Source organism: Pseudonaja textilis, chromosome 17 (genome assembly GCF_049901715.1).
Source record: "Pseudonaja textilis isolate UNSWEBS1 chromosome 17, rPseTex1.2, whole genome shotgun sequence".
Classification (NCBI taxonomy): Eukaryota; Metazoa; Chordata; class Lepidosauria; order Squamata; family Elapidae; genus Pseudonaja; species Pseudonaja textilis.
Window position 1 is genome coordinate 5,666,893 of NC_142006.1, and position 24,492 is coordinate 5,691,384.

Genomic DNA, 24,492 nt, shown 5'->3' on the forward strand with positions numbered 1-24,492 from the left:
CCCTCCGCCTTCCCTGGGAAAGGGTGTGTGGAGCGGGCCCAGCCCAGCGGAGAGGGAACAGCTGGGAACATCTGGGCTGTGCCCTCTCGCCAGGGCCGTGGGGCGGCCTTCTCAGCGGGAGCCGCGCTTAGCTCCTCGGGTGGCTCTGCCTCGAGACACGGCGAGTTTGGAAAGGGCTGGCTGTTTGCGGGGCCGGGGGGCGGGGGGGCAGCCGGGAGCTCCGTGGCGGGGTTGGGGTCAGGTGTCTCGAATGGGGGTGGGGGCAACCTTTCAAGACGGCAACAGCCTCCAGGAAATGGCTGCCGCCTTCCTGCCTTGTGTCCCGTCTCTCCATTCTGGGGGGACAAGCCTTTTGGGGTGCACAGGCTTTCCAGGGGCGCCTCGGGTGTGGGGGTGTACCTCGCCTTTCGCCCCCCGCTCGACGCCCCTTGGCTGCTGCCTCTCTCATGGGGGAGGCCTGTTTACAGACGTGGCAGCCTCTCTTTCTCTCCCCCCACACAACCAGAGCCCTCACACACACACACACACACACACACCGTGGTCTTGCAGTCAAAGGGGTGCCATTTTACCCTGGAGGCCAGAATCCCCACCCCTCTTCTCGGTCCCAATCAGCACCTCCACTTTTGGCCCGGATGCACCCCAGCTTGCGTGCGTGTCTGGATGGCCGCGGTGGTCTAATCCCGGCCCCGGGTGCCTCCCCTATCCTTGTGGGCCGCTGCCTTCTCAGGAGGCGGATGTCGTGGCTGATGGGCCCCGTTGGTCGTCCGGCTGTTGGGCCGAGAGCAGCCAGGAAGCTCCGGTGGCATCCCGGCTGTTTTGACGTCCAGTCGGCCTATTGGCATTTTTTTCTCTGCTCCCGGCTGGTTCCACCTTGTGTGCGAGGAACCGGTTTTTCTCTTCCTCCTCCTCCTCCTCCTGGGGCCTTTTGTTTCCGCTAGATCGGTTACGTTGCTCCTGGGCCTCGCTTGCGCTCGCACTCGCTCGTATTTCCTTTCTCACGCTTTCTAAAGGGCGTCCTTGTGTTGGCTTTCCCCGCTTTCTGGCAGGTGGGAAGAGGACAGGGCACCGCGGAGCAGCCCTGGCTCTGGTCACTCTCTCCGGTCAGCTTGCCTTACGACGGGAGGAGAAGGGGCAGGATTGGCAGGCCAGCAAAGGAGGGCCAGGCTTTGGAGAGGGGGAAGGACAGCAGTTGGTTTGGGAGGCTGCAGGGGGCCTCCAACCTCAGAGGCAGTCTACATGGGAAGGCAAGCTGCCCAGCACCCGTGGCGAGAGAAGGGGCCTGCTTTCTTGTTCCAGGTGTTTGAAGGGGGCTTCTGGAAGGCCGGGCAGGCAGCGCTGTGCAATGCGGGGTGATGGAGGTGTTGCACGTTCTGCATGCACGCGCACGCATACACACACATTCCGGATTCAGCTTGCGGTGCAGCCTCCAGATTGGGGAGGGCCTGGGGAGGGGGCTTTCTCTCCCCCCTGGAGGGGGCACACATAGTCCTCCCCCGCTCTGCTGCCATGACTTCCCACCTTCCCAGCCCTGTTCTTCTTCTCTGAGAGGCGGCTCCCCTTCCAGGACTCCAGGACCCCTGAGATGGTTGGCCTGAGCAGTCATCCCAGGGGTCCCAATGGATTCCCTGGATTCTAGCCCCCAGCTTTGCTTTCCCAACACCCAGGTGAGGGTTGGCCCTTCCCCGGGCCCTCCTCAGGTGAGACCCTCCTTTAGCCCCCGCCACCCCCCACTCCACGGCTGCAGAGACGGGGACCAAGGAAACGCCTCTCTGCGGTTTATCTGCTCGGGCCCTTTTGACAGGGCAGGGGCGGGCAAGCGATGAGAGCAAGTGCCAGGGGCCCCGGGAGTCCGGGGGGGGGGCGGGGCGTGGAGCTTGTTTGGGGGAAACCGGAGCCGAGGTTGGAAGATCCCAGCATCCAGCCACCAGGGCGGGAAGGCCTGGCTCATGCGTGTGTGTGTGTGTGTGTGTGTGAAAGCACATGAGACATCTCCCAGAAATGTGTGACTAATGGGCACAGGGAAAGAGGCTGGCTGGCTGCTGGGCTCCTGGGCTGAACTCTGCTCTGGGGAGCTGGCCCAAACCGCCTGGTGCCGCAGCCCTTCCCCCCCCCCTACACCCCCGATGGATAACCTGGGTTTGGGGAAGGCCAGCTGCAACCAGCAGACCCCTTCTGGCTGCCCTTTGCCCCTTTTGGGCGGAGGGGTGTGTGTGTGTGTGTGTGTGTGTGAAAAAAACACCAGTGCTCTGCTAGCAGCTCATTCCCAGCCCCCCACCCCACCCCCCTGAGAGCAGCCCAAGGAAGCAGTGAAGGTACAGACTCTACCCTGGCGCCCTCCCTCCTTCCCTGCCCCTCCCCAGCCCTACAGAAGCAGCCCTGTCCAGCCAGAAGGCCACCACCTGTGCCCCAAGAGCCCTGCCAGTCTTGGAGGCGGATTCCAGTCCCTCCTGGGACCTGGAAGCAGGGCCCTAAAGGAGCAGGTAGACTGCGCCGGGGCTGCCCTCGCTCAGGTGAGCACTCCCTCAGGGAGGAGGAAGCGCTGGGCGGCTGTTCCCACACTCGGGCAAAGCTTGCCAGCTCATGCTGAATGGATGCCAAAGCCCAGACGGGCCCTCGCGGCCTCCTGGCACCCTCCTGCGGCAGCCTCCCGAGTCGCGGCAGGCCCTGGTTCCCACGGCCTCTCCTGCCAGGCCAGCAGAAGGGAGGGGAGGAGGGGCGGCCCCAGGGGCCCGCCGGGGGCCTGGTGGGTCCTGGGCAGAAGAGAAACGGAGCTTGGCATCCCGAGAGTTGCCAGGAGCATCTGGCTGGCGGGGGGGGGACGGCGGGGGGCGGGGGGAGGACTTCCCCGGAGCTGCCCTTTACGCAATTCCCCCTTTCCTCGCCTGGCTCCCCGGGCAACCGTCTTCAGACCTTTTCCCCATCCTCTGGCTTAGGAGGAGTAGCTGAGATTCTGCCAGCTCTCCCAGAGCCCCCCACCCACCCACCCCGCCGTGCCCTGCTTGGGGGAGATGGCAACCCCCCACGTGGGGTCCTTCCTTCCCAGCAGCTGCCCAGGGTCAAGCGAGGCCCGTGGGGTTCCTCAAGGAAATGGGATCCACTGGGTCTCTCCAGCTGCAGAGGAAGAGTGCCGGGCTCCCACCAGCCCAGGTTGGACTGGCGAGCCTTGCCGCGCCACACCTGCCTAGCGGCTTCCCCATGTGTGTGTGTGTGTGTGTGTGCGTGCGTGCGCTTCTCGGTTGACAAGGTGTCGGCCTTCAACTGGCCCAGCCCTCTGAGACATTTTCCCATCGGAACGGCAGGAGCCGTGTCATCCTTGGGACCTGCGCTGGGAAGCGTTCCCAGGGCTCGGGCTGGGCGCAGGTTCCCTCCTGCCGTCCAAGTGGGACGGGTTCAGGAGAGAGAGAGAAAGAGAGAGAGAGAGAGAGAGTCATTCTCAGGGCTGCCCTGCCCTTCCCAGAAAAGAGTGTTTGGCAACAAGAATTGCCGTACAGGTGAGCAAAGCGGGGAAATTCCCCGGGAGAGTCAGACGGGGTGCCCCAGGATAGCTGCACCCCCGCCGGGTCTTTGGGGCCCAGAGGCAGGGGAATGGCAGTGGGCACCATGCCAGCCTGGCTCCCGGGTCTCTGCCGGGCTCCCCCAAAGGGCAGGCGGCCTCCCTTTCCCAGGTGCAGTCAGGCTGACCCTAACTCTTCAAAGTGGGTGCCTAGGCAGCCTGGCCTGCACGGAGCCCCCCATCTCACCACCCAGCCCTCAAGCAACTCCGGCCACTTCATTTCCAAAGGCCCCTCTGGAACAACACACCTGGGGGAGTGCTGGCTGGAGAAGCCGTTCCTTCCTTCCTTCCTTCCTTCCTTCCTTCCTTCCTTTCCTTTCCTTTCCTTTCCTTTCCTTTCCTTTCCTTTCCTTTCCTTTCCTTTCCTTTCCTTCCAGCCTTCCTTCCTCCCTTCCCTTCCTTCCCTTCCTTCCAGCCTTCCTTCCTTCTTTCCTTTCCTTTCCTTTCCTTTCCTTTCCTTTCCTTCCCTTCCTTCCCTTCCCTTCCTTCCTTCCCTTCCCTCCCTCCCTCCCTTCCTTTCCTTCCTTCCTTCCTTCCTTCCTTCCTTTCCTTTCCTTTCCTTTCCTTTCCTTTCCTTTCCTTTCCTTTCCTTCCTTTCCTTTCCTTTCCTTTCCTTTCCTTTCCTTTCCTTTCCTTTCCTTCCCTTCCCTTCCCTCCCCTCCCTCCCTCCCTCCCTCCCCTTCCTTCCTTCCTTCCTTCCTTCCTTCCCTTCCCTTCCCTTTCCTTCCTTCCTTCCTTCCTTCCTCCCTCCCTCCCTCCCTCCCTCCCTTCCTGGGAGATACCCTGGCAGTGCTGTGGCCCTTAAAGTAGGTCTCCTCCTCAGACATGACAGTTGAGGTAGCTTGAGAAGAGCCCCCTGTGCCAGGACGAGGAGGCCTTTGGCCTTTGGTTGCCCCGGGGTCGATTCTGCTCTCCTGGACTCCCCCCCTTTCCAAGGAGCGCAGGCGGTTCTCACGAAGGCTCCTTCCTCTCCCCCCACCCCCTCTGCCTCCAAACAGGCCTGCAACTGCAGCCAGTACGTGAAGGTCTCCAAGGAGAGGATGGGGCTGCTGAGGAAGCGGAGTGGCGGCTGGACAGGGCAGGAGGACGCAGGTACGCATCGGAGCCCCGTAGGCGGCCGGGATAGGCGGCCAGAGCCTGCTGCAGCCCCCCGTTGGTGGGGAATGGATCCAGGGGGTCAGGTCTGGCGGTTCACTTGGGGGCGGGGGACACCGGAAAGCGCCTCCCCTCCCTGGCTGTCCTGAAGGGGAAGGTCGCCCGGGTGGTGCAGCCCAGGGGCTTCTCCTTGGCACGGCTGCCATCCCTGGATCCCCAGTGGGATGCAGCAAACAGCAGCCGGCAGGACAGGGTCCTTCCACACACACACACACACACACACCCATCTCCAGAGCCTGAGAGGTCCCACAGGGGAGACCCACCCCGTTTGCCGAGACCTTCCCTGGCCCAGCTGCCATTCTTGTGACTGATCCAGCTGGCTGAACAGGTTTCTCTCCCCAGGAAAAGCTTTTGAGAACAAGAAAACAAGCCGGCTCCCTCCTCGCTGGTCTCTCATTTCCCACAATGCATAGAAAGCACCCTCCTGCACCCCCGCCCCCCCGCAGCTTGTAAGGAAGAAATGTGAGGGGTGGGTGAGAGCAGACGAGCGGGCTACGGCCCCCTTCTCTCCCCCTCCCACCCTTTCCAGGCCTACATCTCCACCCTTCTGGTACCGACCCTTCCTTTGCCCCGTTTCTGGCCTTGGATGGGCCTACCCCGTTCCTTCTCTGGACAGGTCAGCAGGCCAGCTCAGGGGCTGGCTGTGCTGCTGCAGGGTGGGGGGGGAGGTGGCCAAGGGGGCCCTTTTGGCTACGGCTCTCGAAAGGTGGAGCTGCTGGCTTCTCTCAGGAGGGCCCCCCTCAAGCCAGAGAAAGGATGGAGACGAGGGGAAAGGCGGCTCTGCCCTGGGAACGCTTCAGCTGAGTGGCTGCTTTTCCCTGAGACCAAACTCAGTCCTTCCTTTCCTCGTGCCCGCTGCTTTTATTTTCATTTGAAATGTGCTTGCACGTTAGCAGAGGACAATTAATTGTGGTATAATTACTCATTTGAATTTTTCACCTGAGGCCCCGTGCAGGTTTTTCCCAGGCTGTGGGATCCCTTTTCCCGCCCCTTTCCGAGGCTCGCCGCCTCCTCTCCCCCCCCCTCTGCCTCCCTGTTTTGGCCAAGATCCTCTTGCGAGCCCCAACAGGTCTGCCCGCTGGCTGCAAGGCCAGCCAACCTTGGGGTCCTGGGCACGTTGTGTCCAGCGGGTGGGATTCAAATGTTTTAACAACCGGTTCTGTGGGCGTGGCTCAGTTGGTGGTCATGGCTTGGTGGTTATGTTATGGCCAACTCAATATCACATCGAGGCACGCATCTCCTCGCCTGGCCTCTCGTGACTGTGGGGGTGTTGCAACAGTCAGAAGTGTGAAAAAGGGTCATAAGTCACTTTTTTCAGTGCCTTTGAATGGTCACTCCACACAAGCAAAGTACCAGCAAAAGAGGGGGAAAAAAAACTCCAGAGAGGTTCCTGAGACAGGAAGTCTGGTCCTGCCAAGAATGTAATAAGGGTTAACGGAGAGGCAGTTTCTGTAAGCAACACCAGAATGTTTCCTTCCTGCCTTCCTTACAGGATTAGCCCTGTAATTTCTTCTAACAACCGGTTCTCCAAACTGCTTAGAATGTTAACAACCCGGTTCTAGCGCATAGGTGCTGTCCTGGCACCCTTGGCAGCAGCAGTCGGCCAGGCCCTTCAGGCAGAGAACGGGGGCCTGTTGGCCCCATGGAGCAGGGGTCTCCAACTGTGGCCCCCAACTCCCAGCTATGCTGGCTGAGGAATTCTGGGAGTTGAAGTCCACAAGTCTTAAAGGGGCCACAGTTGGAGACCCCTGCCCCGGAGGGTGCCCAGGGACCCTGAGGCAATCTCGCCAGATGCTTCTTTTTTCTCTCTCGCACTCCTGAGAAGTTTGCACACCCCTTACTGGACCTTTGAACTCCAAGGACGCTCCCAGGGTGTGTTTTTAAGACCTGGGCAAGTTTTATGGCCTCAACCTCTCCCTTCCTCTCCCCAGAAAGTTAGCACGCCTTTGGAATCCTGAGAAGGGCTGGCTTTCCCTAGGGAAGTTGCGAGGGCGGGTGGGTGGGCTATCTTGAGCCTCCCAAGGACTAGCACCTTGTCTGCTTGCCGACGGAAGCCGAGGCCGTTCTGTGCGCGGGGCCTGAATTCCCCACCGTCACCTTTGAGGGACAAACTCCGGCCCTTCCTGATCCCCGTGACCTGTGAAGGTGGCCAAATTGCTCCTATCTGGAGGGTGTTTGTTGATGTTGTCGTGACTTTACACAGGAAAGGAAGACGGGGCCCCGTTTGGCCTTCCTTGCCAGGGACACTTCAAAGGGTCACCGAGACAAAAGCACTTCAAAGTGGCCGTTTGTCAATGAGGGACTTGTAAAGGCCCCCCCTCCCCGTCCCATTGCAGCCCCCCCCACCCTCCCCCGCCCCTCCAAGGAGCTCTTTTCAAAGCCCTCCTCCCTTGGAAAAGCCCCCCCTCCTCCTCCTCCCTCCCGCCAGCGCACAGAATGCCAGCCAGGGCCCCTCGCCAAAAGGTCATCTCCTTGCCGGCTCACCAGAGACAAAGGGGGTTTTCTTTTTTTGGAAGGGAGAGTTGGAGAAGTTGGTGGGCGGTGGGGGAGCCCCCTTGGAGTGGGGGAGACGAGTCACCAGCGGAGTTCTCGCCCCCCCCTCCCTCTCTCTCCGCTGCTGCACCATCGCCCCGGTGGTGGTTGATGTCACACCGTAAAAAGGCCTCCGCAGAAATCTTCCCATTTTCTGTTTACGCTTCAGGATCTCTCACCTGGCCGCCTCTTGAGGAGTCTCTTCCTGGGACAGCTGCATGTTTTGCACTGAGAGAAGGAGGTTGCAAACGGGGGGCGGGGGGCAGATCTTTGCCCCCAGAGCCTGGTGTCCCCTCCCTCTGCACCCTGCAGGGCTGCCTGGATCCAGGGACTCCACTTCGGTCACCCCTCCCGTCTCTCTCTCTCTCTCTCTCTCTCTCTTTAGTCTTCTCGGGAGGAGGCCAGGAATGGGGACCCCCCCCCCCACAAGAACAGGGAAGTCTAAGAGCTGTCCTTTTGTTTTGCAGAGGCCTGTTTGGGAGATCCTGGCCCCTTCGCCGCCACCGCCACTCCGGAGCCCCAGAGTTGCAGCCCAGGCTGGCAGACCCCGGAAGCGGCAGGCCCGGAGCTGCTGCTGCCGCCGGGCGTCCGCCTGAGAGTCGAGGCCGTTCCGCCCGGGGTGCTGTGCAAGGAGGACCTGGACTGCTTCTACTGCTGCAGTCAGTGCGGCCAGGTGTTCTGGGAGGGCTCTCACCTGGGCCGCCTGGTCTCCCAGTTTAGGGAGGTGCTGGAGCTGCCGGAAGAGAGCTGAAGCGGCGCTTGTCCGTGGGGTCTGCGCAGGAATGGGGGGGGGGTGAACCCCCCTCAGAGCCTCCCTCACAGCAGGAAGGCATGTTGGCAAGGCAAACTCCCCCCTCCCCCCCTTTTCCAGAGGGCTCTTTGGAAGGATTTCCGGCTTTTTTCCCTCCGGTGCTGTTTTGGCACGGACCACCGTCCCACAGGGTGGAGACCCACTGCAGGCAAAGTTGGGCCCCCATCGCCCGCTGCCTCTGGTGTGAGGTGGATTGTTTAGCAGCATTCCAGACCCCGGGACCAAACGTTCTCTTGCAGGTTGGGGGATTACACACACACACACACACTCACACTCACACCTACCTCTGCACAGTGCAACTTGGAGCTTTTGCTGTAGAACTGTATGCTCTCTCTTCCTCTCTCTCTCTCTCTCTCTCTCTCTCTCACACACACACACACACACACACACACACAGAGGCACAAAGGAGGTCCTTCTGTTTCTCTGGAGATAAGAGGCCCATGCAAGAAATCTCTCCCTTCATCCCAGCCAGCCAGCCAGCCCTCCCGCCCCGTTTCTCCTCTGATTTTTCGCCAGGAGATTCCCACAGGGAGACCTTTTTTCGGCTGTTCTGAGGAATCTGGACCCCTTCAGCCTGGAGGGCGGCAGCCTGCTCTCTCTCTCTCTCTCTCTCTCTTTCCTCTGGGGGCTTTCTTGTCTCTTGTCCCCCCCCACCCCACCCCGTAGAGCCCAGGGCCCCTCTCCTCACAGAATGAGATGCTGCCCGGCAAGGAAGATAGAACGAGGCTTTGAGCCGGGCTGCGAGAGCCCGTCAAATCCGTCTTTTTAACGCGTTCAGACGTTCAGCTGCCAGTTTTTAAGGACAATAAATGAAGGTGCTACTGAAACAAGCTGAGGTTCTCTTGCGTTACTCTTTCCATCTGCGTTTGGCTCGCCAAGCCCCACAGTTAGGAAGGGGCCGTTTCTGCTTTCGAGCAACCAGTGTTTAAAGTTACCCTTCCGCCAAGGACGATCAGCGCTGGAATGTTCTGCTTTATGCGGACTTTCTTCCCCAGGTGCCCCTCAAGGGCAGGCAACTCCCCTGCCCGAGGCCAAAGACCCACCAGGCTCCTGCTGGGGAGGTTGTGTGTGTGTGTGTGTGTGTGTTGGGGGCTGTCTGGCTGGCTCTCCTGGCACGGGAGCTCCGTAATTCCGGAAGGAAGCTTCACTTCCCTCCCTCCATCCTGTCCCCAAGGCAGGCAGCCAAAGGGCAGGAAGCGGGTTTCCGAGCATCTCGAGACAAGTTCGGTTGGTTCCAGAGGACGTCGACCTTTCCGGCCTTTGGCAAAAACCCCTCCCCAGGGAGGAAGGTGACCAGGCCTCTTGGCACAGTCCCCACCCCCACTCCCGAAGCGGCTCAGGATTCCCAGCGGATCCCTCTGCAAACTGTCCGGGCAGGCACGCCTAATAAAATGACCCTCCGAGCCAGGTTTGGAGCAGCAGCAGCAGCAGCACCGCTGGCTGCAGATGCGAGAGGCCCGGCTGGCTTTCCTGGGGCACAAAAGGAGGCCCCAAAGGCTGGGGCGGGGGCGGCCTTTAGAGGATAAAGAATCAAAAAGTTTTGCATTTTATCCTTTCTGATGGGGGGCTTCTTCTCCGTCCCCTGCCCCCGCCGCCCTTTGCCCAGGCCAAATGGCTACATCGGAGGGCAGGAGGGCTGTCCAAGGATTTAAAGCCCCAAATCGGCGTCCCTGCCGGGCTGGTCCTTCCTTGGCCCCTCTCGACTTCGCTTATGCCAGCCTACGGGCGGACGGGGGAGCCCTCCGCCGCGGGGCCCGGCTTCCTCGCCGCCGCCTCTTGCGCCCGGGGCTCCGCGCTCCGCAGGCAGAAGCGAAAGTTGCTTTTCCCCGTCCGAGATCTCGGCGGAGATAGCGCCGGTTCTCCCCGCCTGTTTTAATCGGCAGCGCCATCTCCCTTCCCGGAGGTGCGCGTGCGCGTGCGCGCGCGCCCGTCTCTCTCTCTCTCTCTCTCTCTCTCTCTCCCCCCGCCCCGCCTCCTCCGGCCCCGCCTTCCCGCGGCTGGGAAGAAAGGCGCAAGACTTTCCCACGCTCCCGGGTTCACTGTAATGAGGCCGCGGCGGCCCCGCCCCCGCCCCCTCCGCCCGCAGGCCCCGCCCCCGCCTCGGAGGGAGGGGGTCGGCCCGGCCCCCGCCTCACGGGCCCCCTCGGAAGGCCGCAGCTCCGGGGAGAGGCTCCCACCACCACCCCCGGGACACAAAGCGGCAGCCCCCCGGTCTCTGCGCGCCCAGGTACGCGTGAGGAGGCCTGGCCCCGTTTCCCGTCACGCCTGGGCAGGAATCCGGCCGGCTCGCTCCACAGCCTAAGGGCCCCAAAGCAGCCCGTCCGGGCGGCTGCACATCCAGGCGGCTGGAGCTGTTGTCTGACCACAACCGGGGAGGGTGGGGGGTGTTCAAGGCTTCCGTTTGTCCCTCCACTCCGGCCTAAGGGCCCCTCCCTCCCTGTGGCAGAAATACTCGGAATTATTGGGGGCTTTGCTGCCCGAGGATTTTTTGAGGGGGTCGGTGCTGCACTCCTGCCATTCCTGGTTTCTATCCCTGCGAAGTACAAGGTGGCTCTAAGCCCTCCCCACCTTCTCAGTCTCACACACACACACCCCAACCCACGCCTGAGAAAGTCACACCCCCAAAAAAAAGTTTCCTTGACTGAGGTGGGTTCTTCACCCTCAGGCAGGAAACCAGAGAGAGAGAGAGAAGCCTCTCTTGTGGTGGAAGCAGAGGTGAACCTGCAAACTTTCGGGTCACACGGGACTCTTGGCCTCGGTCTCTTCTTTCATCTTGGTTTAAGTGCTCCTTGGAATGGGAGACGCGCCCCCCCCACCTCCTCGGCTGGCCAGTGCCTGTTTTTTCTCACGCCCCGGTTGCCCCCTGTCTCCCCACCCCACCCCCTGGCTGTTCCACTTTCAGTTTTCTTCCTCTTTCTCCCCCCCAAATTGATTGAGTCAGCAGTTCCTTTGTGGGCTTGGCTGCGGCTTCTGTCTTTTGTTTGCCCAGCAATCGTTTTCAATAGATCTGCTTCCTGATAAGGGCCCCCTGCCTCCTGCCCCATGTAAACCCCGAGTCCTCCCTTTGAGGAACAGCCACTCCACAGAAGCAGGCAGGGACCCACGGACAACCAGGAAGCCATGGCACGCCTGCACCCCACCATTTCCCCCTTATGGGGGGGCTATACCAGGGGGACAGGAGGAGGAGGAGGAGGAGAGGAAGGCAGGAAGACCTTTTTGCGCCCACCGCAAGGCCTTTTCTTGCTACTTCTGCAAAAACTGCCAACCACAAGAGAACCCCACGTTTTGTCTTATTAAAAAGCACCTACTTCTGCAAGTTTGAATGCATGGGGCAGCCCCACTTCTCTGTGGGGTTTGCTGCCATCTGAGCCAGGGTGGTATCCCAGGTTGTGCTGCCACCTCTGCCCCAAGCTCACCCCCCTTCCAGTTTGTTCCTTAAAATGTAAGCCAGACCCTTGACCTGCGCCTGCTTGGTCTTTCAGGGATGCCCTGGATCCTTCTGCCCTGGGAACAGAGGACAGGAGCTTCATGCAGGTGGGAAGCAAACCTGACAGTCAGTAGGTTGTTTCTTTGGGGCAGAGAAAACAGGTGAGTTAACCGGGTCTCTTTCAAACCAGGCTGGTTTATTGGTTGTTTTGTGCTGTAGTTTTACTGTAGTTGTGTGCCAGGTGGGTGTCCCAACAGGGAGCCCTCCAGAGAGGCCAAGGGAGGGAGGGGCGCCTGGGAGACCTGCGTGGTTTGAGACCTACCTGGTCAAAGAGAGCAGGTGCTTCCGCAGAATCCCAAGATTTCTTTGCACCCTTTTGAAAAAGGGAACGGAAGCAGCAGACAATCCAGCCAGGCAAGCATTTCGGAGCAGAAAGTTCAAGGGACGGTAGCCACCCCTGTTGAATTTCTGCCTCACAGGCTTGTTTGCAAAGTGCAAGGCGCCGTTTTGAAGGGGAGGGAAAAGGGGTGAAGCGCCTCTCGGCTTCTCTTGCTGGGAGTTGGGGGCTGATGCGCGGTCAAGGAGGGGGAAGAACGGGGGAAACGGGCGTCGTGCACCTCCTGAGCCCAAAGGCCAGCGGCTTGGCTATTTCTGTCCCACCCCGCCGGGGCTGCATCTACCCAGGTGGGGAGCAGCAACTCGCCCCCCTTCTCTCCTCTCTCGATCCGGGCGATCTTGCCGGCTGGAGGAGGAGGAGGAGCAGCCCTCCCAGGCAAAAGACGGGCAGGGCAATCCCTCAACGCGCGCCCGGTTGCCCGGGAGTCCCGATCGCACAGCCGCCGCAATGCAAGCGAGGGCAGCGCTCGGCCGACCCCGGGAAACTGCCGCCACCGCCGGTGCGGGTCCCACGACCCCCACCCCCCACCCCCTCCCCGGTCCAGCTCGGGCCGTGTGCAGGGAAGGCGGGGCTGTGTCGGCCCTCCCTCGCCAGGCAGCGACCAATCCGCTCCCGGGAGGGTGGGGAGGGCGGGGCCCCGGCCCATTGTTATGCAAATATCACGGGGCCGCCTAAAAAGCGCCCCCGCCGGCCGCCCGCTCAGTCCCCGGCCGACCCGCGGCGCTCGGCGCCCGTAGCAGCCAGGCAGAGGCAGCCAGCGGAGCCAAGCGAGCCTTCGAGCCAGGCGGCGATCCCGGGCGCGGCGGCGGCGGAGGCGAAGCCAGGCCGGTCGGCCTCTCCGGGGCCCGCGCGCCGCCTCGCCCATGCGGGGCCGGGCGCGGCGCCTGCCCGTCGCCAGCCGGGCGCGCAGCCATGAGCCAGGCGGAGTTGTCGGCCCCGCGCTCGGCGGCGGCGGCGGCGGCGCCCAGCCAGCGCGTCTTCCAGGAGGCGGTGCGCAAGGGCAACACGGCCGAGCTGCACTCGCTGCTGCAGAACATGAGCAGCTGCGAGTTCAACGTGAACTCCTTCGGGCCGGAGGGCCAGACGGCGCTGCACCAGTCGGTGATCGACGGCAACCTGGAGCTGGTCAAGCTGCTGGTCAAGTTCGGCGCGGACATCCGGCTGGCCAACCGCGACGGCTGGAGCGCCCTGCACATCGCCGCCTTCGGGGGCCACCAGGACATCGTCCTCTACCTGATCACCAAGGCCAAGTACTCGGCCGCCGGCGGCGGCGGGGGAGGCGGCGCGGGCGGAGGCGGCGGCCGCGGCTGACTGAGCGCGCTCCGGGAACTCCGTCGCGGCGTCCGCGGCGGCGGCCCGCAATCCCCTCCGGTCCAGCCCGCCGCGGAGGCGCCTCCCGAGGACTCAGCCCTGCGCCGCTTCCGGGAGAGATGCGCGCTTGTTGGCCGGCCGGCTCCCCCCGCCGCTTGGGCAGAGGAGACGCGGGCGCTGGGCCGGACCTCCCCGCCCTTCGGGAGCTGTACTACCGCCGCCGCCGCTGCTCTGCCTCTCATCTACCTCGGTTCTTCCACAGTGTTGGTTCCTCCGCTCGCTCGCTCGATCGATCCTTCCTTCCTTCCTTGGCGCCGACCGGCTGCTGCCCGCCGCGCCCAGGACCTGGGTCCCCTCCGGCCCGTCTCAAGCAGCCAAGCCGACTTCGGAGGGTCCGACTTGCAGCTCTTGCTCCGGAGCAAGACGCCCGTTCGCTTTTTGTCTGGTGTCCAGACCGCAATCGCCGCTCCCCCGCTCGCTCCTTGCAGCCTTTGGGTCGGTTCTCCCGGAGCTCCCCCCCGCCCCGTTCTTCTTCCCCAAAAAAAAGGCTGAATTTCGCCCGGCCTCTTTCCACGGAGAAAAAAAAAAGGGGGGGGGACGCTTTTAGGAAGCGTCTCCGGAAGATCGAGGGCGCCCCCTGCTGCTGACCGGAGGGAAAAGCAAAACTACTGAAAGGCGAACCTTTTTTTTCGAAGGAGGCGATTGTCCAGGGCGGGGGGTCGCTTCGGAAAGGAGCCCCGCCACTGACTGCCCGCCCGCCCGCCCGGGTGCCTTCGATGCTGCTCTTGAGTCTCTGCCCGGCGTGGTGCGCGCCCAGGCAGCCCCCCATGAATGTCGAGGAAGTCACCCGCCTCTTCTTCTGCCCCCCCATTTTCGTGTGCACTAGAGAGAGAGAGAGAGAGAGAGAGAAAGAAAGTAAAATATCCCTTTCACTGCCATATCACCTGCGCCTCTTCTCCCCACCCCTCAAATAGCCATTAAACCTTTTCAAATATAGTTCTTCACTGTGTTTGGGCTGCGCGTTTTAAGTATTTATCTTGTCCGTGTGCAAGGATGTGTGTGAAAAGGAGTCATTTGTGATTTGAGCGGGGTTTTTTTTATTGTTGGAAGGGATGTTTATTTCAGCAGTCCAGAAAATGCAGGTTTTGGGGGGTTTTTTCTTCTTTTTGGAGGGGTTTGTTTATTATTACGCATATTTCTTCCCTAATTTCCTGCATTGCACTGAGTTATTTTGCTATCTCCAGTTCCTCCATGCTTCCCCCCCCCCCAAAAAAAGGGAGCCGTTTCCTCACTTGCTTACTTTTCCTGGTTGATTTGCAAGGAATGGTGGTTGGGGCTTCGCCAGCCCTGGTGGGAACTGCTGTGTGTGTGTGTGTGTGCGTGTGTCTGTGTGTTGCAGGGCCCCTCCTGCATGTGGCTTTCAGTCTGGGGGTGTTCTTTGTTGGGGGCAGAGCCACTTCCTATTTTCAACTTTGAGGGGGGTGTTGTAGAGTTGCACATGATTTCTTTTTGTCTTAAAAACAAGATTTGCCACGATGAAAAAAATGTCATAACATTTATGGCATCGTTATTAAGGAAGAAAACGTAGCTGGTGGTCCAGAAATCCCAAGATCAGATTTCAGTTTTTAGAAAAAGGATCTTGGTTCAAAAGCCCATTTTGCTAAAGAAGAACTCATGTAAAGATGTTGACGCATATTTATATTTTTATATATATATATGAAAAATATACCTTTGGAGACTGTGAAACCTTTTGTGGGGTGGGGTGTGTGAAATGAAATATCCATGAGGCTTGTTCTGTTGCGTGGTTTCTGCCATCTCTACTCCTTTCCAAGAACCAGTAGGAGTGTTTCCCACGCCCCTGCTGTGGGAAGTGAGTTGGGACTACCTGGATCCCTCAGCTAGCCAACTAGGTTCCTTCCCATAGGGATCTGCTAAGCATCCTTGCTGTAAAGTAAGATCTGCCCAGTTCGGTGGGACTTGCTACTCTGGAGCTGACAAGGGCAAGAAGGGAGTAAATGGGATACTTTCTATGCAACCCGTAAAATTATTGAATGTAGCCAGGTATTGTGTGTCGTCGTCCCCCCCACAAACACACACACACCCCAAAATACACACACTGAGACATAAAAGGGAAGGTGTTATTTGGCTACTACTGCTGCTGGCTCCTTTTGTGCCAAAATGGGAAATGTCTCTTTGCCATTCTTTAAAGGGGGTTGTGTGTGCGCGTGTGTGTGTGTGTGGTATTTTGAGATGCACCAATTTTGTGCTGAACGATCTTCACGTCTGAATATTTTTCTTGGGGAAATGCATTAACGTTCGTGAGGAGGGGTGAGGGGGAAAAAGCCAGACGTTGGAAGAAGCCGGCCCGCGGATTATTTCAGTGAGCAGCCTTTTTGCTAGAACAATGGTCTTGTTTTCCCCCTCCCCCCTTTCTAGGTGGCAAATACCTTTTCTTAATTATGTTAATTAATTTGTGGAGAATTTTAGGCTTATGTTGAAGCTTTATGTGGGTCACTGTATGATCATTTTTTTTAACTGGATGAAAGAACTACAAGACTAAGGGGCGGTGGGGGCGGGCGGGTGCTGTGTTTTCAGAGTATATCATAGCATTGTGTAGTCCCAGGGTGAGAAGTTTATAAATAATTTTTCCACTGATCTTTTTTTTTTATATATATATAAAAACAATGTTCCTATGTTTGTGTGTGCTTTGTTTTTCTTTTTCCGACCAGAGGCTGAATTATCAAGGAAGCCGCGGATGGGCAGGGAGCGAGAAAGGGGTCAAGGCAAGGAGGGGCGGGTGCGCGAGAGAGAAAGAGAGAGAGAGTTGTCTCGGGAACTACAGCTCCCATCATTTCCTCGCCAAGAGGGAGAGTCAGACAGCCTGGAAGGGATCAAACCACGGCAACTTTAGCAGGCCTGGGACTGATGGAAGGGAAAGAGAGCCTCCATTTCCAGTAGCAGTTCAGCTTCAAACAGAAAGCATCCGTATGGCTTTGGGCTCCCAGGAGGGAGGGCTGTAGCTCCTCACCTCTTTTGACAGAAGAAACGGGCCCCTTTGGTTTCTCTCCCTCGCTTAAGTGTTCAGCGGGCACAAAGGCCCTGGAGGAAGAGGGGCCCGGGACCCCGGCAATATTTGGAGGGCCACAGGGTGAATCTATGGGAGGCCACCAGGTTGTGCAGGGCGCTTGAGGCTGCTTGGCATCCTTATATGTCAGGGAAACTGGCTTCCCGTGATGGGGACGGATTTTGATCCGTGGGACGGATTGGCTTTCTCGCTAAAGGAGCTGAGCCCCACCGAAGCCTTTGGGCTGGATTCGCACCAGGGCGGTGCACTGGGTGAGCTGCCTCGGCCTGTCGCCAAAGGCGGAGCCGCAGGCAGTTGTGCCACCTGGCAACGGGGCCCCTTGCTAAGTGACTGGTAGTTTCGTGGTCCAGGTTTTAGAAGGCAGAGGTTTCTCCCCACCGCCCCCCAAGATGCCTTTGGGTGGAGAGGAATCAGAGCCACTGTCCGCCCTGGAGGCCTGTTTGGTCCTCCGCACCTTGGGCCGATGGGCAGCGGATGCCCGTTGCCAGTACTCTGCCTCCTAGGGGGCACCTGACAAAGTCTGGAGATGGGGTTGGGGTGCCTATCTCTTCTTCATCCCACACCGGAACCTGGCGAGGCAGAAACGGGAAAGGGTCACTCAGCCCAGGCCCTTAAGTCCTGAGGGTTTAGCCTCCGCTGCATGAGCCTGGCCTACCTAGAGCAGGCAGGGCAATCGCGGTGGCGGCGGCGGCAGTGGCACTCACCCCTGGATCCCCTCCCCACGGCTGGCACCTGGGCAGGTTGCTTTGCTGGCGTGGGGAGCCCTGCCAGCTGGGTTGACGGGAACATCTTTCTCTGGCATTTTGGATTGCAACGCCGCTATCCCAAGCAGAGCCGGCTGCCGTGAGCTCAGGAGATGCCATGGGGTAGGAAGAAAGGAAGATGGTGCTGTCCTGCCCTGCTTGGCACGGCTGCCAGGGAGGTTCCTGGGTCCTTCCAGCCTCCGAGGATTCCCCCGGGGCAGAATGGCAAAACTCCCATAACAGCAACATCTTGTTTTTTGTTTTCTCTCTCTTTAAAACGGCTGGGCTGCTTCTCTTCTTTCTTTTTTTTTTAGTTTGCCGTGCCAGGCTGTTATTCTAATTGTGTGTTATTTTTTTTCTGAATCTCATTGTCCCCGAGTTGCCTTGCGTAGGCTCTGGTTGCCGCGAACCGAAACCCGTGAAAGAATTTTGAACTTCTCAAGTGTTTCCTGCAATTGTCTCCCAGTTTTTTTTGTTTTTTTTTTTCGTTTGCGCGACTGACTCCAAAACAGATGGACCGGGGCACCTCTCAGTCTTGGGCGGGGAGTCGGGGTGGGGGTGGGGGGTGGGGGGGCAGAGCGAGGGCTTCACGTTTCCCTTGTGATTGACGCCGGGAGAGGAAAATAAATCCGTATTGACTGTCTCGATGCGCGAAGAGATATCGAGCACGGGGCGGCGGAATCAAGTTGTTGTGGAGTCTGCGAGCCCCCAACCCCCTAGTTTCAACCCTGCATCATGGAGAAGAAGCTGAGCCGAACCCAATCGAAAAAATAATGGATTTTTTTTGTTTTAAATAAAGGGATTTGGAGGAGGGGCTTATTGAATTGGGACAAGGGCACCCCAAACCTGTCTGGGCTCACCTGGCTCAGCAGGGCCTCTGACCCCGGGCTCCAACTGAGCCTCGCACCCCAAATGCTCTTCTGCAACCAGGTAAAAACCTCCTCCGGGTGAGAATCCTCCAGGAGCCGAAGCCCCTTTGGGGCCCACTCCTCGTCCTGCGCCCCACCCACCCCCCAGCCAGCCCTGGCCAGAGGGACGAGTGGAGGGGGGGGGCCCGCCTTCCCAGCTCTTCCGAAGCAGCGCCGCCAGCTCACCATGCAGCATCGCCGGGCCTTCTCGGGGTGGCAGGGCCTTTTGTGAGCGGCGGGCTTTTTCCCACACCCTCTCTCCGTCTTGGTGGGGCTGCTGAGAAGGCGGCAACCCCCCTCCCCTCCCTCCCCTCTGCGGAGAAAGCGGGGGGTCTCATTCAGTCCCTCTTCCTGGGTCACTTCTCCCCCCCGCCTCGCCCATCTCTTTTCTTCCTGGTTCCCTGCGCCCCTCGGAGCCCCCTCTGGTTCCTTTCAAAGCGGCATTGATGCCTTCTCTCACCCGCCTCCCTTCCCCACTGTTCCCCTTCAGCCTTTTTCCAGCTATTCATTCCCAGGGCAGCCCCTCCCTCCTCCTGCTCCCCTCCCTCAAGCAGCTGGTATGCTAATGAGGGCCCCCACCGAAGAGGGGAGGGGGCTGCAGAAGCCATGCCAGGAACAGCAGCAGCAGCAACCGGAGGAACAAAGGAGGCTCCCGCCAGCCTCAGCCTGCCAGCTTTTCACATTCAAATCCATGAAACTGGGGAGCGCCAGGCCCTTTTTTCAGAGACCTGCATTAAATGCAGGAGCCCCCCCCACCCCCGCAGGCAGGCAGGGGGGGAAGGGAGGCTGCTAGGGGGGAGGCGGGAGGGGGCAGGGACCTCTGGAAGGGCTTGGGCCTCTTCTGATCGGCCCCCGTTCCCAGGTATATTGGGGGGGCCGGTCCCGAGTGAGAACCAAGAAGGGCGGGCTTCCATTTTGCCACACGCGGTCTTGCAGGCTGGCGCTTCAGTGTGGCTCAGAGGAGGGGGGCCACTGTCCATCCGGGGCGGGGGGCAGCCTCAATCCCTCCCCCAGGCATCCTCCCCTTGCTGCGACCTCCCTCCGTGCAGCCTTCTTAAAGGAGAGGCTCTCCCGGGCATGATCTCCCCAGTGACCTGTGCCCTCTGCCCCTCCCCCAGTCTCCTGCTCCCTTGCCCCCCCCACCCCCCTTGGTCAAGGGTCCTGTCCCAGACCAGCCCTGTCTGACAAAGTAAGTGGGGAGGGGAGAGGCCCGATTTCCCTTCCCCCCCTCGCGCGACCCTCTTCCTTACAGGTCGGTGTGTTCCCTGAGCCTGGCTTTTTTGGGGGGTGGGTGGGTTTCTTCCTTCCTGGCCTCTCCATTCAGAGCCCCCTCCCCTCCCGCCGGGCCTCCCTTCCTTCCAGGGAGGAAAGCAAGGCGGGGGGCGGGGGGTGTCTCTCCCTGGCGGAGGTGCCAGCCGTGGGGTCGTCTCCTCGCTCAATGCGCCATTCACCCTGCTCAGCCACACAGAAAATCTCGGTCATCAGATCCTGGCCCTGCCTGGAGACAAACGGGGGCTTTCTTCTTTTTTTTTTTTTAAAAAAAAGGCTGCGGCGCTGTCCCTTTTGGGGAGGGGGCTGAGAAGCAGCGAGGGGCTTCGGTGGGAAAAGGGCTGGGCCAGGGAGCGGTTGCCCACCCCGGCCTGCTGCCTGTGAGCCCCTCCTAGCAGGGCATGTGTGTGTGTGTGTGTGTGTGTGCGCGCGCGCGCGTGCGTCCATCCTGCAAGCTTGGCACAGCCATTGCAGAGATATCCACCACCACCACCACACACACACAGGAGACCAAATGGCCCAGGAGAAGCTGGCTGCTTCTGTGTGTGTGTGTGTGTGTTTGTCCCTCCCAGCCTGCCAGGGAACGCTGCCTGGAGCACCAGCCGGACAGGCCAAACTCTCAGCTGCCCAGCAGAGAGGGCAGTTGGGGTGCCATAAAGGGCTGCTGGGCAATAGGGCTGGAGTCAAGACATGCTGAAAAAGCAACAAGTGATGGGGGAGCCCCCCTCCCCCCCCGCAAAGCCCCCTCCCCACTTCAAGCGCCCCCTAAGATTTGGCTACAGGCCGACTGTGCCAGTGGATGCCCGGGGCAGCCTGAGGGAGCCCTGGGGAAAGGCAGTGCTGCCCCCTGGCTCCCTCTGCTGGTACCAAGAGGAAACATCCACCAGGGGAGAGGATGGCAGAAGCCACCCCCGCCCCCACAACTCCCCTGGACCCCTCCACTCCCCCGGCCCAGGGCTTAAAATGGGAAGAGCCACAAGGTGCGCAAACTCCTTGGCCTGGGCCCCCCAGGACGGGCAAACGGAGCGGAAGGACGTGAGAAAGCCACTTGAAATTGCCCGCGAATGCCACGGAGGGAGTGAGGAGACGGGGGTCGCTTCAGTCCAGCAGCTGCGTTTATTGATCCGGCTTTGAAAAAAGGGGGCTGCTCCTCTTGCTTCACGGCCTCTCACGGGGCGGATGGGCGCAAGAACTCCTCCCCGTCTGCAAGGGGAGACAGGGGCGTCGGGGTCCCTGGTGAGACCCCAGGCTTTCCCCTCCGAGCCGGCTGCCCGCCCTCAGGGGAACCAGGAGGCCAGGGGGCTTGGCAGGACCCGGCCCTGGATTACGACGGATCAGGATGAAAAAGGGCGCTGTTCCCCTCCTTCCCTCCCCTTTAGGATGCCCCCCTGAGAAGTGGCCACCGGGGGCGGGGGGGCTTCTTCCCCGACGTACCGCTGGGGAGGAGGCCGCAGTACTCCTGGCACTCTTTCTCCAGGTAGAACTTGTTGGCGTTGCCCCCGCAGCCCTGGAAGGTGAGGCACTTGCCCTGCTTGGCATCGAAGGCCCAAAATGTGTCCTTGCAGGCGTCTCCCGGGACGATGGGCAGGCGGCAGGCGGCTGCGGGCAGAGAGGGAAGGAGAGGTTGCCGCTTGAGGGTCCGTGCGGGACGGAGGAGGAGGGCCCAGGCGCCACTAGCCCTGTGTTGTGGTTCGCCAACAGCAGGTGCGGATGGCTGAGGCCTCGGAGAGCGAGGCCTCGGATGCGGGGCCTGCGTGTGATGCAAGGATGGGGCCAGGACCATCAGGGAGTGGACTGCTGCCTTCGGAGCTTGTGGAGGCTGGCAGCAGTGATGAGGAAGTTCCTGAGGAGCCTGTGCCAAGTGCACATGTGCACAGGACTGCTCAAAGGAAAGAGCAGCTGCACTAGCAGGGGTGACTCGGGAGTAAGGCTGCAAGGCGATGGCCCTTCCCTTAAGGGATAAAAGCCAGCTGAGAAACCGGAGTTCTTTGCAGGAAGCAAAGAAGTTCTTGCCCTTCAAGACTTGTGGAAGTTCGGACTATCTTGGTTTGTATTTGAAGACTTTTTGTTTGGAATATTTCATGGCAACTTCATCTAGTGCTTTTGGCAGCCTTGCGCCACCTTGGCAAGGCTCGTTCTTATCAGAGACACTTAGTTCGAAACAGCCTTTTAACCACGAGGGAACAGACTTTGTAAAGAATCATTAAAAGGGTTTGCTGTTACCTCCATTTTGTGTTTGTTCCCTTGGAACAAGGCTCGGGTCAGAACACCCTGCTGCACTCACCCTCTGTCCGGCAGGTCTGCAGGCAGCTGCGCTCCGAGGGGAATTTGTTTTGGTTTCCCCGGCACCCGCCGTAGAAGAATTTCTCGCAGTTCTGGGACGTGCTGTTGTAGAAGTAGTGCAGCTCCATCCCCAGGCAGGGACCGGCGTCTTTGGGCTGCAGGCAGAAATCTGCGTGGTGTGGAGGGACGGGGTGGGGGAGAGAGAGAGGCTTACGCCAGCCCAGTTGGAGTATCGGCTGCACCCGGGAGAGCCATTTCAGGCAGGAAGGGAGGAATAACCCGCGGCGGGCATCATCGGAGTCCTGCCCACACTGCCGGTCCCCCCCTGTCTCCCCCCCTCAGTCACTGGCTGCCCAGCCAACGCAGGTCCTTTGGGGGCAGCTGTGGGGAGAGGAAGGGGGCTTGAGGCCTCCCACGGAAGCTCACCTTCCTTGTTTACCCCCATCAATGACAGGGAGCCATCGGCAGAGCCTGCTTCCTCATCCCAGGTGCTCCTCCGGTCTCTCTGGGGGAGAAAATGGACCAGTCCTCAGCTCAGGTGTGTGAGGGGGCATTAAGGGCTGAAGCCAGGTAGGCCCCCCCCCCCCCCGAGGAAATAGTACCTGCAGGTTGAGTTCTGGCTGTGGGGGCACACACTCCCCTGAGGAAAGAGGCGCCGGTCAGAGACGGGCGGGGGGAGGCATCCAGGAGGGGCAGAGGAGCCAGGCAGCCTCAAAGACGGGGCGGGGGCTCCCTCCCTCGCTCTCTGCCTGCCCCCTTCCCATTCCACCTCTCCCCCCCCCCCCACATCTCCTGGCCTGGGAAGCCCCTCTAGCTCCTCGTTTGCCTGGTTCCGTCATTCTGAAGATGGCGTCGTCAGGAATGCCCAGCGCCACCGAGAACTGTCTGAACTCCTCTATCAGCTCCTCGGACAGGTGGGGGCTCCTCCCTGGAAGGGGACAAGAGGGCGGCGCGGCTTTGGCATTCCCTGCCGTATCGATTCCCTCCATTGCTGAGCGGAGCCTCCCCCTTCAGGAGCAGGCTACCTCGTCCTACGAGCGCCGGCCAGGGCCGGCGGCTGGCATCGCTTGCATTGCAGGGCTCCCCTCGGAGCCTGGGGGGGGCTCTGGGAGGCAGCCCAGTGAGTCTCCCATTTCCCCCCCCCCAAAGCAGCCAAGGGAGGGGGGAGGCTGACTCAGCTGTTGGCCAAGAGGCCTGGAAACGTGTCCCTGAGCGGCAGCCCCTCACTCCGCCTGGCCCTGCTCCCGGAGGACCAACCCTCCCGCCTACCCCCTACCCCGCCTTCTGAAAATCAGGGTAAACAGGACACCCGTGGGCGGAGCCTTCTTTTGCCCTTGAGCCCCAATCCACCTTGCTCCCCCCCCCACCGCCTGCCACTCCTGGGTGGGCTCCTCTGCTGGGGATCAGGTGTGTGCGTGTATGTGCGCCATTTCTTCCAGCTGGGGGCCCAGAGAGAGAGGAGGGTCTTTCTGCAGGCAGGCAGGGCCTAAGTCGGATCCGGAGGGACTGCCTTGGAGGCTGTGGGGATCGTCGACAACACGTCTCTGGCCCCAAAAGTGGAGGGCCAAGGAACACCCCCCCTCCCCCGTTTGGCACAGGACTGGCTCCCGTCCCTGCAGAAGCCACCTACCGTAAAGTTGAGTGGTGATGACATAGCCGTAGCTACTGTTCTTCTTCCAGGCAAGGAAGGTGTAGTCGTCGTAGTTGGTGCGAGCCACGTAGCCCACAATGTGGGTCTTCCACCCTGGGGGAGGTGGGGGGAGGAAGGCAGAATGATTCTCCCCCCCCTCTAATGCCCCAGAGCCCCCTCTCCCCTCATTTCCTTCCCCTTCCTAGGAGCCCCACTCCTATGAACCTTCCTATGGCCCCAAACGGTGGGCTGCAAATGCTTCCCACTCCCCGGAAGCCCACCGGCTGAGCACCGAAGTCTCCCAACCTACTAGAATTGTAGTACTGGTATTTTCCCGGGATGCTGGTCTTTTGGTAAACTCCGGCCACTTGGCTGCAGATTCCTTGCCTGCAAAGGGGGGTGGAGGATGGGAAGGGTGGCTGAGAACCGACTGGGTGGCCTGAATTGTTAATTCCCGACTGGTCTCGCAGCCACGAGGGCCGAACTTACCGCAGTCTTGTAGAGGTGACTGAGAGCTCCTTGCTGGTGTCTCCCGGAGCCACCATCAGGGTCCCCGAAAGGAAGCGATTCTTATATGTCTTCAACCACTTGCAGGTGGTGCCAAGCGCGATGGCGTACCACTTGCCATAGACCTGGTGAGGACAGCCCAAAAGAGGTCATTTTAAAACCGTGTCCGATGCCCGTCTGGCGACAGACTTGGGCCGAGTTTTCCTCCATTGCTAAAAGGCTGGAGTTTCTGGGACTCTTGGCCACCGTATTTTGGCGCCGGTCCTCCATTGGAGTCAGGGATCCTCGGGACATTTCTAGCTAGAAATTCCAGCTCCGGGTCCGGCAGAAGCGGAGTTGAGCCCGACCCATCAGAAGCGGAGTTGAGCCCGACCCATCAGAATGAAAGGAACGGCGAAAGGGATTGCGGGCTAAGGCCCCCGTTCCTCATTTTATCACGTCAACGCAAGGGAGTCTTACTCTTGCTTCGTCAAAATCCTTCTGGATTTGGATGGGGTCAGCCGGAGCGACTGGATTGCTGCTGGCCGAGAGGAAAACGGCGCTGCAGATGAGAAGAAGGCCCTGCGGTTTCATGGCTGCGACTGCACTTCTGCTCTGCTTCGCTTCTTACGGACGGTTCTGGCCCTGCCGAGGGGCAGCTTTGTTTTTTTAGCGTGGGGAAATTTGAACTTTGGTCTCTGGGCTGCACCAAAGGTGAACGGCCTTACGATGAACGTGGCCACCCGGGAGCCTGAAGATGGGGTCTCCTGCAAGACCCCTCCCAGTTGAGCTGGAGGGGGGGTGGAATGACAGAGAGAGAGATTTGGATAAGGGCATGGGGGCTTCCCTCATCTCAGTCTTCCCAGTCCCTTCAGCTGGGACAAGGGGGTCTCGCCAAGCCC

General features: G+C 60.3%; 3 protein-coding genes across 3 annotated transcripts in view; 2 read left to right on the plus strand and 1 right to left on the minus strand.

Moving 5' to 3' along the window:
* Window positions 1-8,875, plus strand: part of EXD3 (exonuclease 3'-5' domain containing 3) — a 37,141-nt gene extending 28,266 nt beyond the window's left edge. The window contains exons 20-21 of the mRNA XM_087914732.1: window positions 4,552-4,645; window positions 7,708-8,875. Coding sequence (XP_087770858.1) covers window positions 4,552-4,645; window positions 7,708-7,991 — 378 coding nt within the window. The 3' untranslated portion in view covers window positions 7,992-8,875. The remainder of the gene's footprint in view (window positions 1-4,551; window positions 4,646-7,707) is intronic.
* Window positions 8,876-12,582: 3,707 nt separating this feature from the next.
* On the plus strand, window positions 12,583-15,879 carry NRARP (NOTCH regulated ankyrin repeat protein). The gene has a single exon (XM_087914519.1). The coding sequence runs from the start codon at window positions 12,788-12,790 to the stop codon at window positions 13,184-13,186; it is 399 nt and encodes a 132-aa protein (XP_087770645.1). The 5' UTR covers window positions 12,583-12,787; the 3' UTR covers window positions 13,187-15,879.
* Window positions 15,880-20,288: 4,409 nt separating this feature from the next.
* AMBP (alpha-1-microglobulin/bikunin precursor) lies at window positions 20,289-24,231 on the minus strand. The gene is made up of 10 exons (XM_087914510.1): window positions 24,071-24,231; window positions 23,594-23,736; window positions 23,415-23,491; window positions 23,105-23,218; window positions 22,301-22,402; window positions 22,077-22,114; window positions 21,901-21,979; window positions 21,476-21,643; window positions 20,626-20,790; window positions 20,289-20,394 (listed from the first exon to the last, which is right to left on the minus strand). Exons 1-10 carry the CDS (start codon window positions 24,182-24,184, stop codon window positions 20,360-20,362), a joined length of 1,035 nt encoding a protein of 344 aa, XP_087770636.1. The 5' UTR covers window positions 24,185-24,231; the 3' UTR covers window positions 20,289-20,359.
* Window positions 24,232-24,492: the final 261 nt, after the last annotated feature.